This window comes from Xyrauchen texanus, chromosome 29 (genome assembly GCF_025860055.1).
Source record: "Xyrauchen texanus isolate HMW12.3.18 chromosome 29, RBS_HiC_50CHRs, whole genome shotgun sequence".
Classification (NCBI taxonomy): domain Eukaryota; kingdom Metazoa; phylum Chordata; class Actinopteri; order Cypriniformes; family Catostomidae; genus Xyrauchen; species Xyrauchen texanus.
Window position 1 is genome coordinate 35,095,138 of NC_068304.1, and position 18,364 is coordinate 35,113,501.

Consider the following 18,364-nt stretch of genomic DNA (forward strand, 5'->3'; position numbering starts at 1 on the left):
AAAAAAAAAAAATATTAAAAAAAAAAAAATCACATGAACATAAGTATTCTACGGAGCTCCTGAAGTGACCTGTGGAAAAGTTTCTCGTGCTCATGAAGTCTCTTTGATTTTTTTTTTGTACAGGTCACTTCAGGGGCTCCGTAGTATTCACAGCCTTTGCCATGACACTCAAAATTGAGCTCAGGTGCATCCTGTTTCCACTGATCATCCTTGAGATGTTTCTACAACTTGATTGGCCTGTGGTAAATTCAGTTGATTGGACATGATTTGGAAAGGCACACACCTGTCTATATAAGGTCCCACAGTTAACAGTGCATGTCAGAGCACAAACCAAGCCATGAAGTCCAAAGAATTGTCTGGCACGTGCAAGTTCCCTGACATTTATGGGGGAATGGCTTGAGCCCTCACCCTCAGATCCAACAGGTCCCAGACGTGCTCAATGGGATTGAGATCCGGGCTCTTCGCTGGCCATGACAGAACACTGACATTCCTGTCTTACAGGAAATCATGCACAGAATGAGCAATATGGCTGGTGGCATTGTCATGCTGGAGGGTCATGTCAGGTGAGCCTGCAGGAAGGGTACCACATGAGGGAGGAGGATGTCTTCCATGTAACACACAGCATTGAGATTGCCTGCAATGAAAACAAGCTCAGTCCAATGATGCTGTGACACATCGCCCCAGACCATAACGGACCATCCACCTCCAAATCAATCCCACTATGGAGTACAGGTCTCGGTGTAACACTCATTCCTTTAACGAGTCCAACCATCACCCCTGGTGAGACAAAACCACGACCTGTCAGTGAAGAGCAATTTTTGCCAGTTCTGTCTGGTCCAGCGAAGGGGGGTTTGTGCCCATAGGTGACGTTGTTGCCAGTGATGTCTGGTAAGGACCTGCCTTACAACAGGCCTACAAGCCCTCAGTCCAGCATCTCAGCCTATTGCTGACAGTCTGAGCACTGATGGAGGGATTGTATGTTCCTGGTGTAACTCCGGCAGTTGTTGTTGCCATCCAGTACCTGTCCCGCAGGTGTGATATTTGGATGTACCGATCCTGTGCAGGTGTTGTTACATGTGGTCTTCCACTGCAAGGACAATCAGCTGTCCTTCCTGTCTCCCTGTAGCGCTGTCTTAGGCGTGCGTCTCACATTACGGACATTGCAATTTATTGCCCTGGCCACATCTGCAGTCCTCATGCCTCCATGCAGCATGCCTAAGGCACGTTCACACAGATGAGCAGGGACCCTGTGCATCTTTCTTTTGCCGTTTTTCAGAGTCAGTAGAAAGGTCTCTTCTGTGTCCTAAAGGTTTTTATAACTGTGACCAAAGTTGCCTACCGTCTGTAAGCTGTTTGTGTCTTAACGACTGTTCCACAGGTGCATGTTCATTAATTGTTTATGGTTCATTGAACAAGCATGGACAACATTGTTTAAATCCTTTACAATAAAGATCTCGGAAGTTATTTGGATTTTTACTAAATTGGAGTTTAGCTGTTTTGTGTAATGTCACCATTGGGGTGATTTAGTGTTCCGTAAGCGGTGAACATGGATCCTGTTCAATCCATAATTTTCCTTGTGCATGTGAAAATGCAGAGCTGATAGGCAGATTTATGTGCACTTCTCTGGAATCAAGTTAAATGCCAGACCTCAGTTATTGTTTTCTATAGAGCCAAGATAATTAAGTAGAAAAAGTTTTATAAAAGTTAACTTTCTATTTAGTTGTTAAATCTTACTTGTGTGACATACACTTTTAAATAAAGTTGAATGAACTGATACATTTGTGTATATCTAACAAAGGTGTTCTAGTTGTGCAGACATAAACTGACCATATAAGTTGAAATTACTTAAAAATTGTAAAGCAAAAATGTTTTAGATCCAGTATTGATCACATACACCAATCAAAGTTTGGACACACATGACTGTTTCTCATGATCTTACTGTAAAAATAATTTGATATAAGGCTTAAGTTTAAATGCTTGACATTTGTTTATATTTATAAACATTATTTAGTGTAAATGTATAACATTATGCTTTGTATTATATTAACATGGAATTAGTTTAAATAAATGAGTGACAACTGATGCAATAAGGCTTCTAACACCACTGCTGAGAGAGTGACAAAATTGCCACCTTCTCTCTTCTGACAGTCATAATCCATCGCTCTTTTTTTTTTCCCTTCATTTGGAGAGTTGTGGAAAGTAAACAGTGACATTTTTCTTTTGATGTTGTATCAAACTGGTAAGCAAAAATTATATTTGGCGTGATCTCCCATTCACAGTTATCGCTTTTCACTGCAATAATTTTCTTCTGCGTTCCAAAAACCTGGAAGTATGAAAAGGTCCATTGTTCAGAATGAAATCGTTTGAAACTTTGTTGGGATTTTCTTTCTAAAAATTCCCCATAAACTGGATGAAATGTAAAAAAAAAGAAAAAAAATTACAGTGCATATTAATATCTTTTTAAAATAGATATTTTTAAAATTTTTAAATTGAGTTGGAGTGGATAGTAAATTAATTATATATATATATATATATATATATATATATAAAAAAAAAAAACAGTCAACAAGTGTCCAGCATACATGGGAGCTCCTTTTAATAATGTTTATAAAAGCATCTTAAGTGTCGCAACTTAAATCAATGCTAAAATATAAGGCACATCATTTGTGATTTGTTTTAACATGTTTTTTGGGTCACTACATCATTGCCATTTATGTTACTTAATAATTTTAATGAATTTCTTTCTAAAGCTTGGAACAAAATGAGAAAGAAATAAGTAGATGAGTTTGGCTGATTGTGCAATTCATATGAAACTTCATGCAGTGCTCATTACAGGAATGAAAGAGAAATTAAAATACATTTGTCAAGGGTTAGCTTATTTGTGACTGCTAATTTCACCATGGAATACCCCTAAAATTCATTGATCTGTCAATAGATATTTTGATCATTAATACAAAGTAATTAACACATCCAATCAGTATAAACCTCACATAAGGCACAGTGCTATAACTGATGACATTTTACGCTTTTACTGCCCCACAACTGGAAGGCAGGAGAGAGCTATTGCAGCAAAGGCCACAATGAGCACAACATCTAAAATTAGTTTCTTTATTGATGACTGGGTGCGCTTTTTCCCGTGACCTTTGCTTCTAAACCACTGCACAACTTCTTCCAGGTCATACTCTTCTGGCTTGTACCCAAGTTCATCTTGTGCTTTCTGCATACTGAAATAGTGTGTGACGCCAGTCTTGTAGACTTCTGTACGTGTCAACAGGGGCTGGAAGTTATAGATCTGGCCCACAACATGGTGAACCATCTCAGTCAAGAATGCAAAGAGGTATATTAGAGATATGGGTAGTCTAAGGGTAGGGAATGAGTACCCCAACCCCTCCACCAAGGGCCTGAAAAATTCAAAGTTGTTGACAGGCCTTCCATCGGAGATGAAATAGGGCTGACCAGCGGCGCAGTGCTGCCGTTTTTCCGTTAACCCATCAGCAGCTAAGAGGTGCGCAGACACAAGGTTATCCACATGGACAAACTCTACAAGACTATCAGGGTCCCCATAAACAAACCTAAAGATCCCATTTTCGATATAACTAACTATCCTAGGCAGGTGCCTTTGCTCCCCAGGGCCGTATATACCGGCTGGACGCAGGGCGCAAGTCCGTAGGACACCTACGGCATTCTTTAATGGCAAACCGTTTGCTTTTAACACCTGCATTTCGGCCACTGACTTAGTCCGGGAGTAGTGATCAGGGTGCATGTGTAGGGGCAAATAAGGGAGACTTTCATTGCCGTTCTTGATCACCTGACCACCAAATACTACATTGTACGTGCTGGTGTAGACCAAACGGGGGACACCATGAGCCACACAAGCCCGGAGGATGTTTTCTGTCCCTTGTATGTTCACTTCTTTGATCAGTTTGCGGTTGAGTTGCTCTCGACCGGACATCCCATAGGAGGCGCTGTGGAACACACAGTGAACGCCCTGGACAGCTTTTTCCACTTGCATGTAGTCACGGATATCTGCTCGTGTGAATATGATACCCTCTGGCAACTCTTGATTCGGGGGCATAATGTCAAACAACACAACTTTTGAGCAGTTTTTGAGGAGAGCGCAGGCAAGTCTGAAAGAGATATCACACGTATTATTTGTTTTCAATTCTGCCCTGGCAGTCAAGCTTTAATTATACATAGTAGTTTTTTTTTATGTGACAAACTGTAAAAATATAATGTCAAGATACAAGCACAATTTCTTAATCAAATATAAACATTTGTTAAACTGACCATGTTTACTCTTTTGTACAAATATACACACACGACCAAAAGTTTGGAATAATGTACAGATTTTGCTCTTATGGAAAGAAATTGGTACTTTTATTCACCAAAGTGGCATTCAGCAGATCACAATATATAGTCAGCCCATTAATAATGAGAAAAATTACTATGACAAATAGATTTTGTTTTTTCTGAACTTCTTAAACTACTGCAAAGAGTTCTCATCAAAAAATCCTAAAAACAATCCCATAGATGTGGCTGTCTTGTCAGGGACTTCTCACACACCTTACAGTCTAACTGATCCCACAAAAACTCAATGGGGTGAAGATCCATAACACACTTTTCCAATTATCTGTTCTCCAATGTCTGTATTTCTTTTCCCACTCCAACATTTTCTGTTTCAAAAGTGGCTTTTTCTTTGCAATTCTTCCCATAAGGCCTGCATCCCTGAGTCTTCTCTTTACTGTTTACATTAAACTGGTGTTGAGCGGGTAGAATTCAATGAAACTGTCAGCTGAGGACATGTGAGGCGTCTATTTCGCAAACTAGAGACTCTGATGTACTTATCCTCTTGTTTAGTTGTACATCTGGACTTCCACATCTCTTTCTGCCAGTTGTCCTTTGTCTTTGAAGACTGTAGTAATGATTGACTGATGAGTTTCTAGAGAAAGCAGTTTCTTTTTTGCCATTTTGGACCCAATATTGACCTAAAGACATGTCAGTCTATTGCACAATGTGGCAACACAAAAACAAAGACAATGTTAAGCTTCATTTAACGAACCAAATAGCTTTCAGCTGTGTTTGATATAATGACAAGTGATTTTGTAGTACCAAATTAGCAATTTAGCATGATTACTCAAGGATAAGGTGTTGGAGTGATGGCTGCTGGAAATGGGGCCTGTCTAGATTTGATCAAAAAATGACTTTTTTCGAATAGTGTTGGTGCTGTTTTTCACATTATTAATTTCCTGACTATACTTTGTGATCAGTTGAATGCCACTTTGGTGAATAAAAGTACCAATTTCCTTCCAAAACAGCAAAATCTGTACATTATTCCAAACATTTTGGAATATACATATATACATATATACACACACTCACCTAAAGGATTATTAGGAACACCATACTAATACTGTGTTTGACCCCCTTTCGCCTTCAGAACTGCCTTAATTCAGGGTATATACAGCAATCCTTAAGTTAAATGTAATTCTTTTTTATACTTTTTAATACCTTTTTTACTACCTTCAGAATTTTTTTTAAAACCATCACGACACTGAATTGCAAGTGTTAATCAGCGACCTTTCTATTATTTACACAGATTTTGACATATATAACATACAAAAAAGAATAGATTTAGAGACTGATGTTGACAACATATTGCACATATTTATTTCACTTAGTAAATAAAAATAAAACAAACTATATAAAATGTGCAATGGAGAGAATGGATAGTTCCAGCACACTGGCTGGTATTCACTGCAAGTTGATGCATTACAAACTGGCATCTTCTATGAACTGTTGCTGATTCACAAACTGGCATCCACTACATGAACTGGTGAACTATTGTTTGCACTTGTGCTATAGCCCTAATATGAACTTGTGGGCATAAAATCCTATGGAAAGTGCCTTAATTCCATGGCCTTTTCCTCAATAGTTTTGTCCATTTTGACCAGTTCCTCTTTTTTCTCCTTGTGTCTCCTTCTAAGTGTGTTTGATTTGGTGATTAGCTGGGCCATTTTTGACCCAGCTTTCCCTCTGCCTCCTCGGCCAATTTGTTGGCATCATTTTCAAGGATGGCACAGACTTCGTCCAGGACTCTGCGTTGCTGCTTGAGCTCCTGTAGTTCGGTCCTCTGCGGCCTTCCTTTTCTGTGTTTGAGTATCACTCTCCCTCTTTTACGCTCTTGCTCCAGGTAGAGCCTGTACTGGGACCTTGCTGAGGCCACAGAAGCCAGCAGTTCCTTGGTTAAAGGCACCTTGAGGACACCACCACAGCTACTGACATTGTCACAGATTAACCTCAGTGCCTCCAAGGATTCACCTAGAAGGTTACAGGTTTCCACCTCCTTGTTAATGGAGAAGCCCCTCTCCACGGTGGCTTGTCCATGTGAAAGAAGTAAAACGCTCTGGCAGAATCTCAACAGGATCTCAAATAGATCTCAACATTCACAAAGGTTGGTTAAGGAGAAGCATTACTGCATACACATTTGATTTCAATTAACAATTGGTAATTCAGCAATTAAATTATTTAGTGTTTTTTTTCCAACAACAAAACCTGGGCCAAATATTAAATTTCTTTATTACATGGCTTGGTAGAATTCCAATGTAGAATGCGGTCTGTTATTTCTTGATAACAGATGCTGCTTAGTATAACAGAGCGTTGCCATGGACGCAGTTCAGAGACGGAACGGACTATTTTCTTTAGCGGAAGCAAAACAATCGTTTTTAAATCAATAAACTCCTTTTTAAATCAATATTTTGAGTCAAATTATTGATTTATTTGGTAGGTAGCCATGTAATAAGCGGGATAATGTATAGCGAGGCGGTCGTTATAGCGAATACCACCCCTTCAGGCTGATTAAGATCCCTCCGCCTGGGCTCCTAGTCATCCTGTCGGGGTGGTAGCATTCGTTATAACAACCGCCTGCTATACATTATCCCTTACATAACTGTGATAAGTTGTTGAATTTAACAAAATACTAAAAACATAATTTTCTTTTACCTTGAGCTATACCCCACAGGTCAATAAATGCAGGTGGGCCTACATGTTTCATTCAAGTAACTGCAGGACTTTGGCCAATTTTATTATTTTGTGTAACCAACAGTAAATTAGCCAACATCATCCTATAATATACAAAATCTTTGTGAATAAATAACTCTTCAAATGAGTGATCACAGGATAGAGCGTAAATAGGGCTATATAAAAAATAACTTACCTTTATGTGATGCAACAAATCTTCGGCCCTTCCATGTCCCAAAAACTGAGATCCAAAGTATCTGGATTGGACATGGTCATCCTCCCAGTATCGAACATGGACGCCTGATTGAGGCTCTCATCAAACATCAACACGAATGGCCCAGCCTTGTTGATGCCATCAACAAGCTGTTTTTTGAAGAACGATGCTAATCCAAATCTGATGATGTACCCGGTTTTGTCTTTACCACACGTGAATGACTTCGCGATGTCAGAGTCGGGAAACATTTCTTTAAACAGCTCCGAAATTCCTTCATTGGAGCTCAATGAGTGGTGTTTAACTGCAGTGTTCAGACACCACAGAGCCTCCAGCGCAGTGTTGGTGTGGCCTCATGGCCACCCGGAGGTCAGACGTTGCTAGAGCCGTAGCGTTGGCCAGTAGGCCAACAGTGGCACTAATTTGCGGCGGTGGTGGTGGAGGTGCAGCCGCACAGACAGCTGAGATTGGTAGAATTAACTGCTCTCTCCGAGAACGCATTCCATTTTTATGTTTAGTGGATTGCATATGCGACCGAAGTGCGTTAGCTCCCATCCAGTTGACATTGATGTTTTTTTACACACCGAACAATAAGCCTGCCTGTTATTCCCTACTACAGGCCTGAGCCAGTCCTTAAACGCTGGGTCGTTCACCCAGCTACCAGAAAACTTGCATTTGCCCATGAAGACGACGATGGTTGTCCAGTCGTTGAAGATATGCCTTGAAGCAAGTCTTAAATAAAACGTAAGCCAGCCACTTCTGTTGAGCGCGCAGTGTTCAGAGATGATGCCGAACGACCACTGAATATGACGTCAGCGTCAAACATAAGTTGAGACGGAGACGAAAGATCTTTGATTATGTGCGGAGATATGCTAAAGCCCATATTTAAACGAAATAACGCGAACGTAGATATAATTTCAATCAGAATTAGGACACCTGATAGTCTGAAAAAAATAATACCTCTGAGACCACATTTAACACTTTTAATGGCCTTAAATTTGACACTTTTGATTTATCACTTTTTAATACTTTTTAAAACCCCGCGGACACCCTGTAATTCTACGTGGCATTGATTCAACAAGGTGCTGAAAGCATTCTTTAGAAATGTTGGCCCATATTGATAGGATAGCATCTTGCAGTTGATGGAGATTTGTGGGATGCACATCCAGGGCACGAAGCTCCCGTTCCACCACATCCCAAAGATGCTCTATTGGGTTGAGATCTGGTGACTGTGGGGGCCATTTTATACAGTGAACTCATTGTCATGTTCAAGAAACCAATTTGAAATGATTCGAGCTTTGTGACATGGTGCATTATCCTGCTGGAAGTAGCCATCAGAGGATGGGTACATGGTGGCCATAAAGGGATGGACATGGTCAGAAACAATGCTCAGGTAGGCCGTGGCATTTAAACGATGCCCAATTGGCACTAAGGGGCCTAACGTGTGCCAAGAAAACATCCCCACACCATTACACCACCACCACCAGCCTGCACAGTGGTAACAAGGCATGATGGATCCATGTTCTCATTCTGTTTACGCCAAATTCTGACTCTACCATCTGAATGTCTCAACAGAAATCGAGACTCATCAGACCAGGCAACATTTTTCCAGTCTTCAACTGTCCAATTTTGGTGAGCTCTTGCAAATTGTAGCCTCTTTTTCCTATTTGTAGTGGAGATGAGTGGTACCGGTGGGGTCTTCTGCTGTTGTAGCCCATCCGCCTCAAGGTTGTGCATGTTGTGGCTTCACAAATGCTTTGCTGCATACCTCGGTTGTAACGAGTGGTTATTTCAGTCAAAGTTGCTCTTCTATCAGCTTGAATCAGTCGGCCCATTCTCCTCTGACCTCTAGCATCAACAAGGCATTTTCAGCCCACAGGACTGCCGCATACTGGATGTTTTTCCCTTTTCACACCATTCTTTGTAAACCCTAGAAATGGTTGTAGCGTGAAAATCCCAGTAACTGAGCAGATTGTGAAATACTCAGACCGGCCCGTCTGGCACCAACAACCATGCCACGCTCAAAATTGCTTAAATCACCTTTCTTTCCCATTCTGACATTCAGTTTGGAGTTCAGGAGATTGTCTTGACCAGGACCACACCCCTAAATGCATTGAAGCAACTGCCATGTGATTGGTTGATTAGATAATTGCATTAATGAGAAATTGAACAGGTGTTCCTAATAATCCTTTAGGTGAGTGTGTGTGTGTGTGTGTATATATATATATATATATATTTTTATTTATTTATTTATTTATTTTTGCTTCAATTACAGCACACAAGTTGCTCTTTGGAACATTCTCAAATCATGCTGGGACAATAATTTTTCACTCAAAATGTTAAGCTGACAATAGTTTTTATTTATTAAATAAGAACAATGCAAAATAGAAGCATAGTTCTATAGCATAGTACATAGTTATTTGCATTGCTTCAAAGATATATATTAACGGTGTATCGTATTAGACAAAGTGGGGAAATGCATCATCATCCGACAATAAACAACTGTTATGACTATTTAGAGCGGCGTACTGAAAATGTTTGCGCATTGTGAGAAATGTAATACAGTGTGATGGCGCCATCTAGCGTTTTGAGGTACATGCATGATCACTCCTATGAGGAATGAATAGAATAATTAGGGGAAAAATAGGAATCTGAAACATTAAGTTAAAATCTTACCGGAATCCAAAATAACCTCCTCCACCGGTTATGAGGAAGGTGCTGTCTTCTCCGTTGACTTCCATTCTGTTAAAGCTGCAAGGAGAGTGGACTCTGCAAATTTTATATATATATATATATATATATATATATATAATACATTATTATTTTAACAGCAACAATGATTTAAAGAATGTCTTTTCTGACTGTATGATTGCACTAATCTTTCAGAATTAAGTGCACAAATGAACTAAGTACAATGGGCTCTTATGTCAGTCAGATGCGGAGCCGATTAAAAAGCTGTTTATAAATACTCTAAACGTGAATGAGCCGAACCTCGGAATCGTGCAATACAGAATTTCTTCATTACTTTCTTAAATAATTGTGTAATTACGACACACTCTTGAGCCGTTGTGTAACATCAGTGTTACTGTTTTTAATTTTTTTTGATAAACACGAATTTCTTGTTTTAAGGAATGCAAAAGAGGTCTGTTGAGAGACAATATTATATAGTTTGAATAAACAGGTAAAACATATCAATACATACCTTTACAATCGTGCTTTTCAAACGAGTGTGTAACGTGCACTTCCTAGAAACGCGTGAATAGGCGGGATTTATAATGAGTCGTGTTCATTGGATAAGAGTGAGATATGCCTAGTTGTGATTGGCTGAGAATGAACTCTGTCCAACGCCTGACCCTAACAGTAAATTCAATGCAATCACTTAAGATAATTAAAAATTGAAAAAGGTATGTTAATTGTAAAGCACAGTCCCTCTGTATTTGGCGTCGTGTATAACTGTAATTTATTTTTATTTGTATTTTTTTTCTCCAGCTTCTTCGTTTTATATCCATTGAGTTGCATAATGTTGCCTTTTATTGTATTATTTAAAGGCACACTCAGTAATTTATTTCCACAATAAACATTTTTAACTCCTAATGACACGAATTGTAATTTTGCAATATATGTAGGAAATCATGGCCACTCACATTAAAAGTGAGTTATATCCAGTTATATCAGTAACTGTATAAAAGCTGTTTTATTCTACATGAGCGGGTCCACACATGGGGGGCTGCCATGTTAGAATCACATGACCAGCTGAATACTACTCGCTTAATCTCAGTAACCATCCTGTTATTTGACACTTTCACTCGTTGATTAAAGTAATCATGGCTGACTGTGAAAACTACATTTCCACAATGGCATCTGAAACTGAAAACTGTTAATATTTTAAATGATGCTGCATCCACGCCACTAGGTGTCAGTGTAAGTCCAAGATTATACAAAGATGAAAGTTACTGAGTGCACCTTTAAGAGAGAAAACTTAATGTGGTTCATAATCTGATGGTGTTACACAAAATTTCCAATTAATAAATTATTCTGTTCTATTCTTTATTGTTGAAAATTCTATTCTATTATTCAATGTATAGTTCTATTCTATTCTATCTGAGTCTAGTCTACAACTACTGAAGACTGTGCCATACTTCAGAAAAGATGCTTTGCTGGTAGGTTTTTCGAGTATGGAAAAGAAAAGCTTATCTCTCACTTCCTCATGACTTAATTGAATATGAATATTTTCAGCGTGAACTCAGTGTGACAGTCCAGACACTTTATCCAAAATATAAGCTACTTTATAATGACATTGATTCCAGTCATGACTAGAGAGGTTTTTCCGGGACAATAGTTGTACAGTTTTGTCAATTAGTGACCAGGTGTATCGACCAGTTATTAATGGAGATGTAATTTTTATTTTTATTTTACAGTACTGTGCAAAAGTTTTAGGCACTTGTGAAAAATGTTGCATAGTGAGGATGTCTACAAACATAATTACATAAATAGTTTTCATTGATCAATTAATGTCATACAATGTCCAGTAAACATAAAAAACTAAATCAATATTCGGTGTGACCACCTTTGCCCTTAAAACAGCACCAATTCTCCAAGGTACACCTGGACACAGTATTTCTTATTTGTTGGCAGATATGATGTTCCAAGCTTCTTGGAGATTTCGCCACAGTTCTTCTGTCTATTTAGGCTGTCTAAATTGCTTCTGTCTCTTTATGTAATCTTAGACTGACAAAGTGTTCAGTGGGGGCCATGACATCTGTTGCAGGGTTCCCTGTTCTTACATTTATGCATTTGGCAGACGCTTTTATCCAAAGCGACTTACAGAGCACTTATTACAGGGACAATCCCCCCAAAGCAACCTGGAGTTAAGTGTCTTGCTCAAGGACACAATGATGGTGGCTCTGGGGATTGAACCAGCAACCTTCTGATTAACAGTTATGTGCTTTAGCCCACTACGCCACCACCACTCTTCTTCTATTCTAATCTTTTCTATTTGCAAAAGTAATGTTTGTGAGTCTAAAAAAAAAAACGTAAATAATGTATTATCTATTTCTCTCCCCCACCTATCATATCGCTTCTGAAGACCACTGGAGTCGTATGGATTATTTATGCTACCTTTATGTACTTTTTGGACCTTAAAATTTCTGGTCAACATTCAATTCAATTCAATTCAATTCAATTCAATGGACCTACAGTGCTGAGATATTCTTCTAAAAAATATTTTCATTTTTGGGTGAACTGTCCCTTTAAGTTATGAGAAATATTCTCCCTTATTGCATGACGTCAAATTATTTAATTAACTTTGGAAGACGAAGAATCATAAAACAGTAAGACTTTTTGTAAATCACGTCACTCCAGTCAGGAATAAGTGACTTAAAAGGGCAAAGAGAAAGATAGAGAGATAGAGAGAGAGAGATAAAACGATTTGCGTCAACAAAACCTTTGTATTACAAAGCCAGGTGACCATCATCCCGTTTACAGTGTTGTTGTCATGACTGCGTGGGATCATTAGCAATGGGGGCGTGACTAATGTCGCGGAGGCGTGGCGAAGTGGAAACGCTCATAGAGGGGATGTAGCTCCGCGTCGTTTCCACGATGCATTTGACAACCTAAAACAACTCCGAACGGGAGCACATCCGATATCTGTGAGCGCGTGACGTGCTCTTTGGCTGTACGGATTTACTGTGTTATTTTTCACATTCATTTTGACGCAGTTTGGTATCCTAGCACTCAACATGAACATGGCCGCGCACCTCCCGGAGGTTCGAGGACTCGAGGCTGACGAGGTATATGAAATCAGCTGTCAAATCGTGTTACTCGTTATATCAGTCACATCGATGCTGCTATATTTCATTGAATTTGTGGCCTTATGAGTATGAGCATAATTTGAGTGTCAGTCTGTTCTTGTGTGATATGCCATCACATGGACTGCTTGTGCCATCCGGTGGGTTGTGGAAAGAAAGTTGAGGTCCACTTTATGTTATGATTGTTGAAATCATATAGTGTTATGATGTTGTGATTTTTAACCACCCGTAGTTTAGATACAAGTAAGGCTTAGATCTGAGCTATATAACCACTCTTTGACTCCCTTTGGATGTGTTTGTTTTGGTTATAAAGCATTATAATAATCACTTTCATGCCTATAATCTGATTCAAGTATGAAGTTAGAATTTTTTCTAATTGAGAGACCAATGGAAAGAGAGTCACAAAATAAAGTGAATTCACAAATAAATAAAATGAGATTTGCAATTTTTATTTTTTATTTAGAAATATATTTTTAACTCTCATACACAACTCTGTTCAGCATTCATTTGTGGATTGCTTGTGCATTTGTGAATGGCAGCTTACATTTGTGAATTCTGAAATTTTTTTTTTTGCATCCGAGCTATAGGTTGACTATAGGTTGACTCCAGCCATTGTCTACTCAGCCAAACAGATAATGGCCAAATTGATCAGACCAATCTTAGCATGTTCTATCTTCAACCAATCATGCTTAGTTTTACTATCAGGGCGGGACCAGAGTCACAGCGCTCTCATGAGCACGGAATTAAGCACATACAGATAAGCTCCAAGGCCACAAACTCTTAAAGAAACCGACTCCATCAGAGGAATTCTGTGACTTCAAGTTCCTATTGTTTTCTCTTGGTTACAAACAGTGTCTAGTTAAATGCTGCCAGCCAAAAATTGCCCATTTGTAGAGTGTCCTGATCATTATCTTTATAGCTAACCTGGCTGACTGTATGAGTCTGCTAGTTTAATTGAAATGTGTCATCAAAACCTTTAATGTTACATGTCAGATCCAAACAGACACTCAACTAGACACCACAAAAGATCAGTAGTACAGATAGTGCCTTCATAAAACATGAATCATATTTGATGATCTTGGGAGCACAAACCATATATTAATACCCATTTATTAGGCAGCTTACAAGATCTGCTATCCCAATAATTTGGTTTCACATTGTTAATGCAAATTAAAATAATACTAATAATTAATTAATTGAAGTACATTTTCAAAGGATTTATATTTTTAGCACTTAGTGTTATGGCAGACCAGTCCAATGTTACTCACAATAAATAATTATGTTAACCCTGTAAAGCAATGCGTGTTTCACTTATTTACTCCGGAAGTATATGGGCTGTGAGATACAGGAGGACAATATAAATGGTTATTATAATAAGAGTTGTGGGGATACTGGAGAACTGGCGTCCTCCTCCTCTGCTGGATCACAAAAAGATGGAAACAGCTGTGGGACTTTTGTGCTACTGGTGGCAAGACCTCACAAAGCTCCATGGCCCAATCTTGTTTGTGTAACATGTTCTTTTCTATACAGTAATGGACTTGTTTTTAACATGTAACTATTATTTCTTCCAATCATTTGTGCAGAATGCTCTTACCCTGACTAGGAGTATCCGTCTCAGACAACTGATAAAACATCATGACATTGCAATAAGGAAAACAAAACTGAGCAAAATGCAAGCACTCCAGTTGTAATGTTTAATTCCAGTGTTTGTGTGTGTAAATAAACTATGTACACCAAATGTAATGTCTTTTGTAGTTACATGCATGACAACCTGTAATTTGTAACCAAAAATCATACCTTTTAGACTTGCTTAAAAAAAAGAAAAAAGATACTCTTTAAACCCTACTAACTTGATAGTATTCAATAAAAGATTTGTCAACTAAATGACAATAAATATTTTGTCAAATGAGGTGTGGCATAATTTATTCTCATATTCATGTTGTTCCAAACACAAACGGCTGACTTCTGTGGGAGGAACTCAAAAGGAGGTGTCAGGAATAATGATAGGGACTGACAGCATCGCTTTCATTTCAGCCTCATTAGCAGCATCTACATTTTACAATGTATTCTAATATTCCACAGAAGAAACTAAAAAAATACATGAGGGTGTATAAATGACAGAATTTTCATTTTTAATAATTCAACCCAAAGACAATGTTACGGTTTGTTTAAATTTTGTATTGCAACTTTGATTTCAAGACATGATATCTGACATGAAAAATAAACAATCTCATATTACACATTTTAAAAGGTGTCCTCTATTGGAGCTGGAACCGCTGAGTTGAGCAGGTGAGTCAAGTGCTCAAAGTTGATGGATAGTACACAAGGGAAACATCTGAAAAAGACAGCAATATCTAATGAGTCAAGTATCACTGTCATAACACGAAGCTGTATTTTAGAAAGGGATCCCATAATAGTACCTCCTAAAACATTCACACAAAAGTGCTAAATGCTAATAAATAAATACATAAACTTGCAACTGCTTTTATTAAATACATTAACATAATGTGAAACCAAATTATTGGCATAGCAGATCTTGTACACTGTGTAATATCGGGTATCGATTTATGGTTTGTGCTCCTAAGATCATCTAATATGATTCATGTTTTATAAAGAATATCTGTACTACTGATCTTTTGAAGTGTGTAGTAGTGTGTCTGTTTGGATCTGCCATGTAACATTAAGAGTAAAGGATTTGATGACACATACATTAACATTGAGTTTCAGTCAAGAAACTTGGTTAAAATTAAACTAGCAGACTCATACAGTCAGCCAGGTTAGCTATAAACATAATGATGAGGATTCTATAAATGGGCAATTTTCAGCTGTCAACATTTAACAAGACACCACACGTATATAACGAGAGAAAATGATACAAACCTTAAGTCACAGTATTCCTCTGATGGCATACAATACTGTGCAAAAGTCTTCGGCTCATAAGATGTTTCCCAAAAACATTTGTCTTAATGGCTGGAGTCCACCTATTTGTGGATTGCCTGCAGCTCGGACGCAAGACATATTTCAGGATTCACAAATGTGAGCTGCCATTCACAAATGCATAGCAAGTGATCCTCACATAAATGCCAACAGAGCTGTTAAAAATATATTTGTAAATCAAATATATTTGATATAATAAATTGAAGCTCCTTACATTTATCTGTGGATCTCATTCAATTTATTTGTGGCCAATTTTCTATTTGTGAATCTCTTTCCATTTGTCTCTGAATTAGAAACAATTCTAACTCCATATTCAAGTGAAGTATTGTGCAATATCTACCCTGTGAGGTCACATGTTCGTATGATGTCATATTTAAAAACTTAGGGCTGTTGGAGTCACTGACACATAAAAAGAAAAAGTCCTGTTTGCTACCTTTCTTATTGGGAGAAAATCAACTCCCGTACTTAACTGTGCCCCGCACACATTTTTTAAATAATTCTTCCCACACTTTGGCACTTTAATATTTGACATACATTTTCTTTTGACCAGTGATGACTTGATTAATATGAATATTTGGGAAGTTGAGATGACATGTTATTGTACTGTCTTTAAAAAAATCCAGTATTTGTTTCTTGCAATTTCATTGTTTGGCTGGACAGCAAAATACACAAAATTTGTGCATGGTCTATTATCTATTCAAATTGTGTGTGTGTGTGTGTGTGTGTGTGTGTGTGTGTGTGTGTGTGTGTGTGTGTGTGTGTGTGTGTGTGTGTGTGTGTGTGTGTGAAACATAGAGGTTGTTCTGGAGTGACTGTCCTGTATGTCCTGTGAAATACAGAAACATATCAAAATGTGCATGGACAGAAATACTATTTAAATATATTGGCATTTTTATATCACCTCCAGTTCTATTACCTGGAAAATTCTTTAGACAAGTAACATATCGTTCAGCATGCACCTCTCCTCTAAGATATCACGTGACTAGTCTGTATCTTAAATTAAAATAAATTACTTTTTATTTTTCAAAACTGACCAAATGTACACTTTGCCCTAAACACTTTGCCGTAAACATGTAAGAAATACAAAATCTATACAATTTATTAACAAACTATAACGGAGCGTTATGGAGCGACAGTTTGAGTTGAATAAAAATCAGTTTGTAATTGTGTAACGTGTTGGGTATCCTTTAAAATGTTGCTAATTAACGTGAGGTAATGAATAAATGTTTTAAGAATTTATGTAAGAGGAAAAGGTCTTGGGAAGGATGTTATTAAATATGATCTCATTCTATTAATTAAACTTGTAATGTTTGTATGGAACTACTTCCATGTTCATTTAATCAGTCCTGCAGTGGTCTACAATCATCTACATAATAGAAGAGAGATTTTGAGCACCAATAAGCATAAAATTAGTTAAGGCTTTAATTATTTGTGTTGAATTGTTGTTAACAATGTGTCAAATAGCATTGAAACGGCTAAACTACATTAAAGGGGTCATGACATGGTTTTTTTTATTGTATTATTATGTTCCCTTAGGTGCAATTATAGTATTAATATATATTTTTTTAAGAAAAACTTTTAAAATCTAGTGATTTATGACCTTTTCCCACCCTGTTTCTCATCCTCTGATTCAAACAGTCTGTTTTGGGGGCGTTTTCCATTTAAGACTTCAGTGTTAATGCCCACTGTTATGATTGGCTAACGTCAGTGCCTATGTATCAATTATTGACGCCCCCAGCCAGAACAATATGCAAGTAAACTAAGTAAAAACACTGTGATTATTCATAATGAATGAAATTGCGCTTTAAAAAGTAGTTTAAAGTTTAAAATAGATTACTTACAGTTTGCGTCGTTGTTCCCAGAATAGTCGGCACGGACTTATCTTTGAGCAACAGTTTTCTGGCAAAGAAAGCATCATATTGAGATTTGTTCTCAAAACAGTCATCCTAAAAATGTACAGAACAAACGCTTAAGTTAACACTGCCGTGACTGGAACGTCCGCAAAAAATAAACTGCATCCATTTTTCCCTGACGCCTGGATCTTTCGGCAGCTTATTCAGAGGTTTTGTTTGACCACAGCCAGGAACAGCACATCTGTGTGGCATCGTAATTTTCCTGTGCACAAGTAGTCTCTGTCAGAGCTCGCTGTCCATCGACTGAACACTTGTGAGGCGCACGGCGATACTGAAATGAGCGTAGTTGTCTTGCGCTTAAAGCGTAGTTATCTTGTGCTGGAGGCGGTCATATGCAAACGCTGTTACGTCACTTCTAACCGACACGTCACTTCTAACCATGAATCCAGAACGAGCTGTATTTTGAGTTTGATTAAATAAATGATTCGTTTAGAATGGGGAGGACGTCTTAAAATATTAAACTTGCAGGACGTTTTAAT

General features: G+C 38.0%; 2 protein-coding genes across 2 annotated transcripts in view; one reads left to right on the forward strand and one right to left on the reverse strand.

Annotated features, from left to right (window-relative positions):
- Nucleotides 1–2,574: 2,574 nt before the first annotated feature.
- LOC127623244 (short-chain dehydrogenase/reductase family 42E member 1) lies at nucleotides 2,575–10,485 on the reverse strand. The gene is made up of 3 exons (XM_052097602.1): nucleotides 10,431–10,485; nucleotides 9,905–9,997; nucleotides 2,575–4,127 (listed from the first exon to the last, which is right to left on the reverse strand). Exons 2-3 carry the CDS (start codon nucleotides 9,967–9,969, stop codon nucleotides 3,029–3,031), a joined length of 1,164 nt encoding a protein of 387 aa, XP_051953562.1. The 5' UTR covers nucleotides 9,970–9,997; nucleotides 10,431–10,485; the 3' UTR covers nucleotides 2,575–3,028.
- Nucleotides 10,486–12,782: 2,297 nt separating this feature from the next.
- LOC127623153 (E3 ubiquitin-protein ligase NEDD4-like) overlaps nucleotides 12,783–18,364 on the forward strand; it is a 54,129-nt gene continuing 48,547 nt past the window's right edge. The window contains exon 1 of the mRNA XM_052097430.1: nucleotides 12,783–13,017. Coding sequence (XP_051953390.1) covers nucleotides 12,967–13,017 — 51 coding nt within the window. The 5' untranslated portion in view covers nucleotides 12,783–12,966. The remainder of the gene's footprint in view (nucleotides 13,018–18,364) is intronic.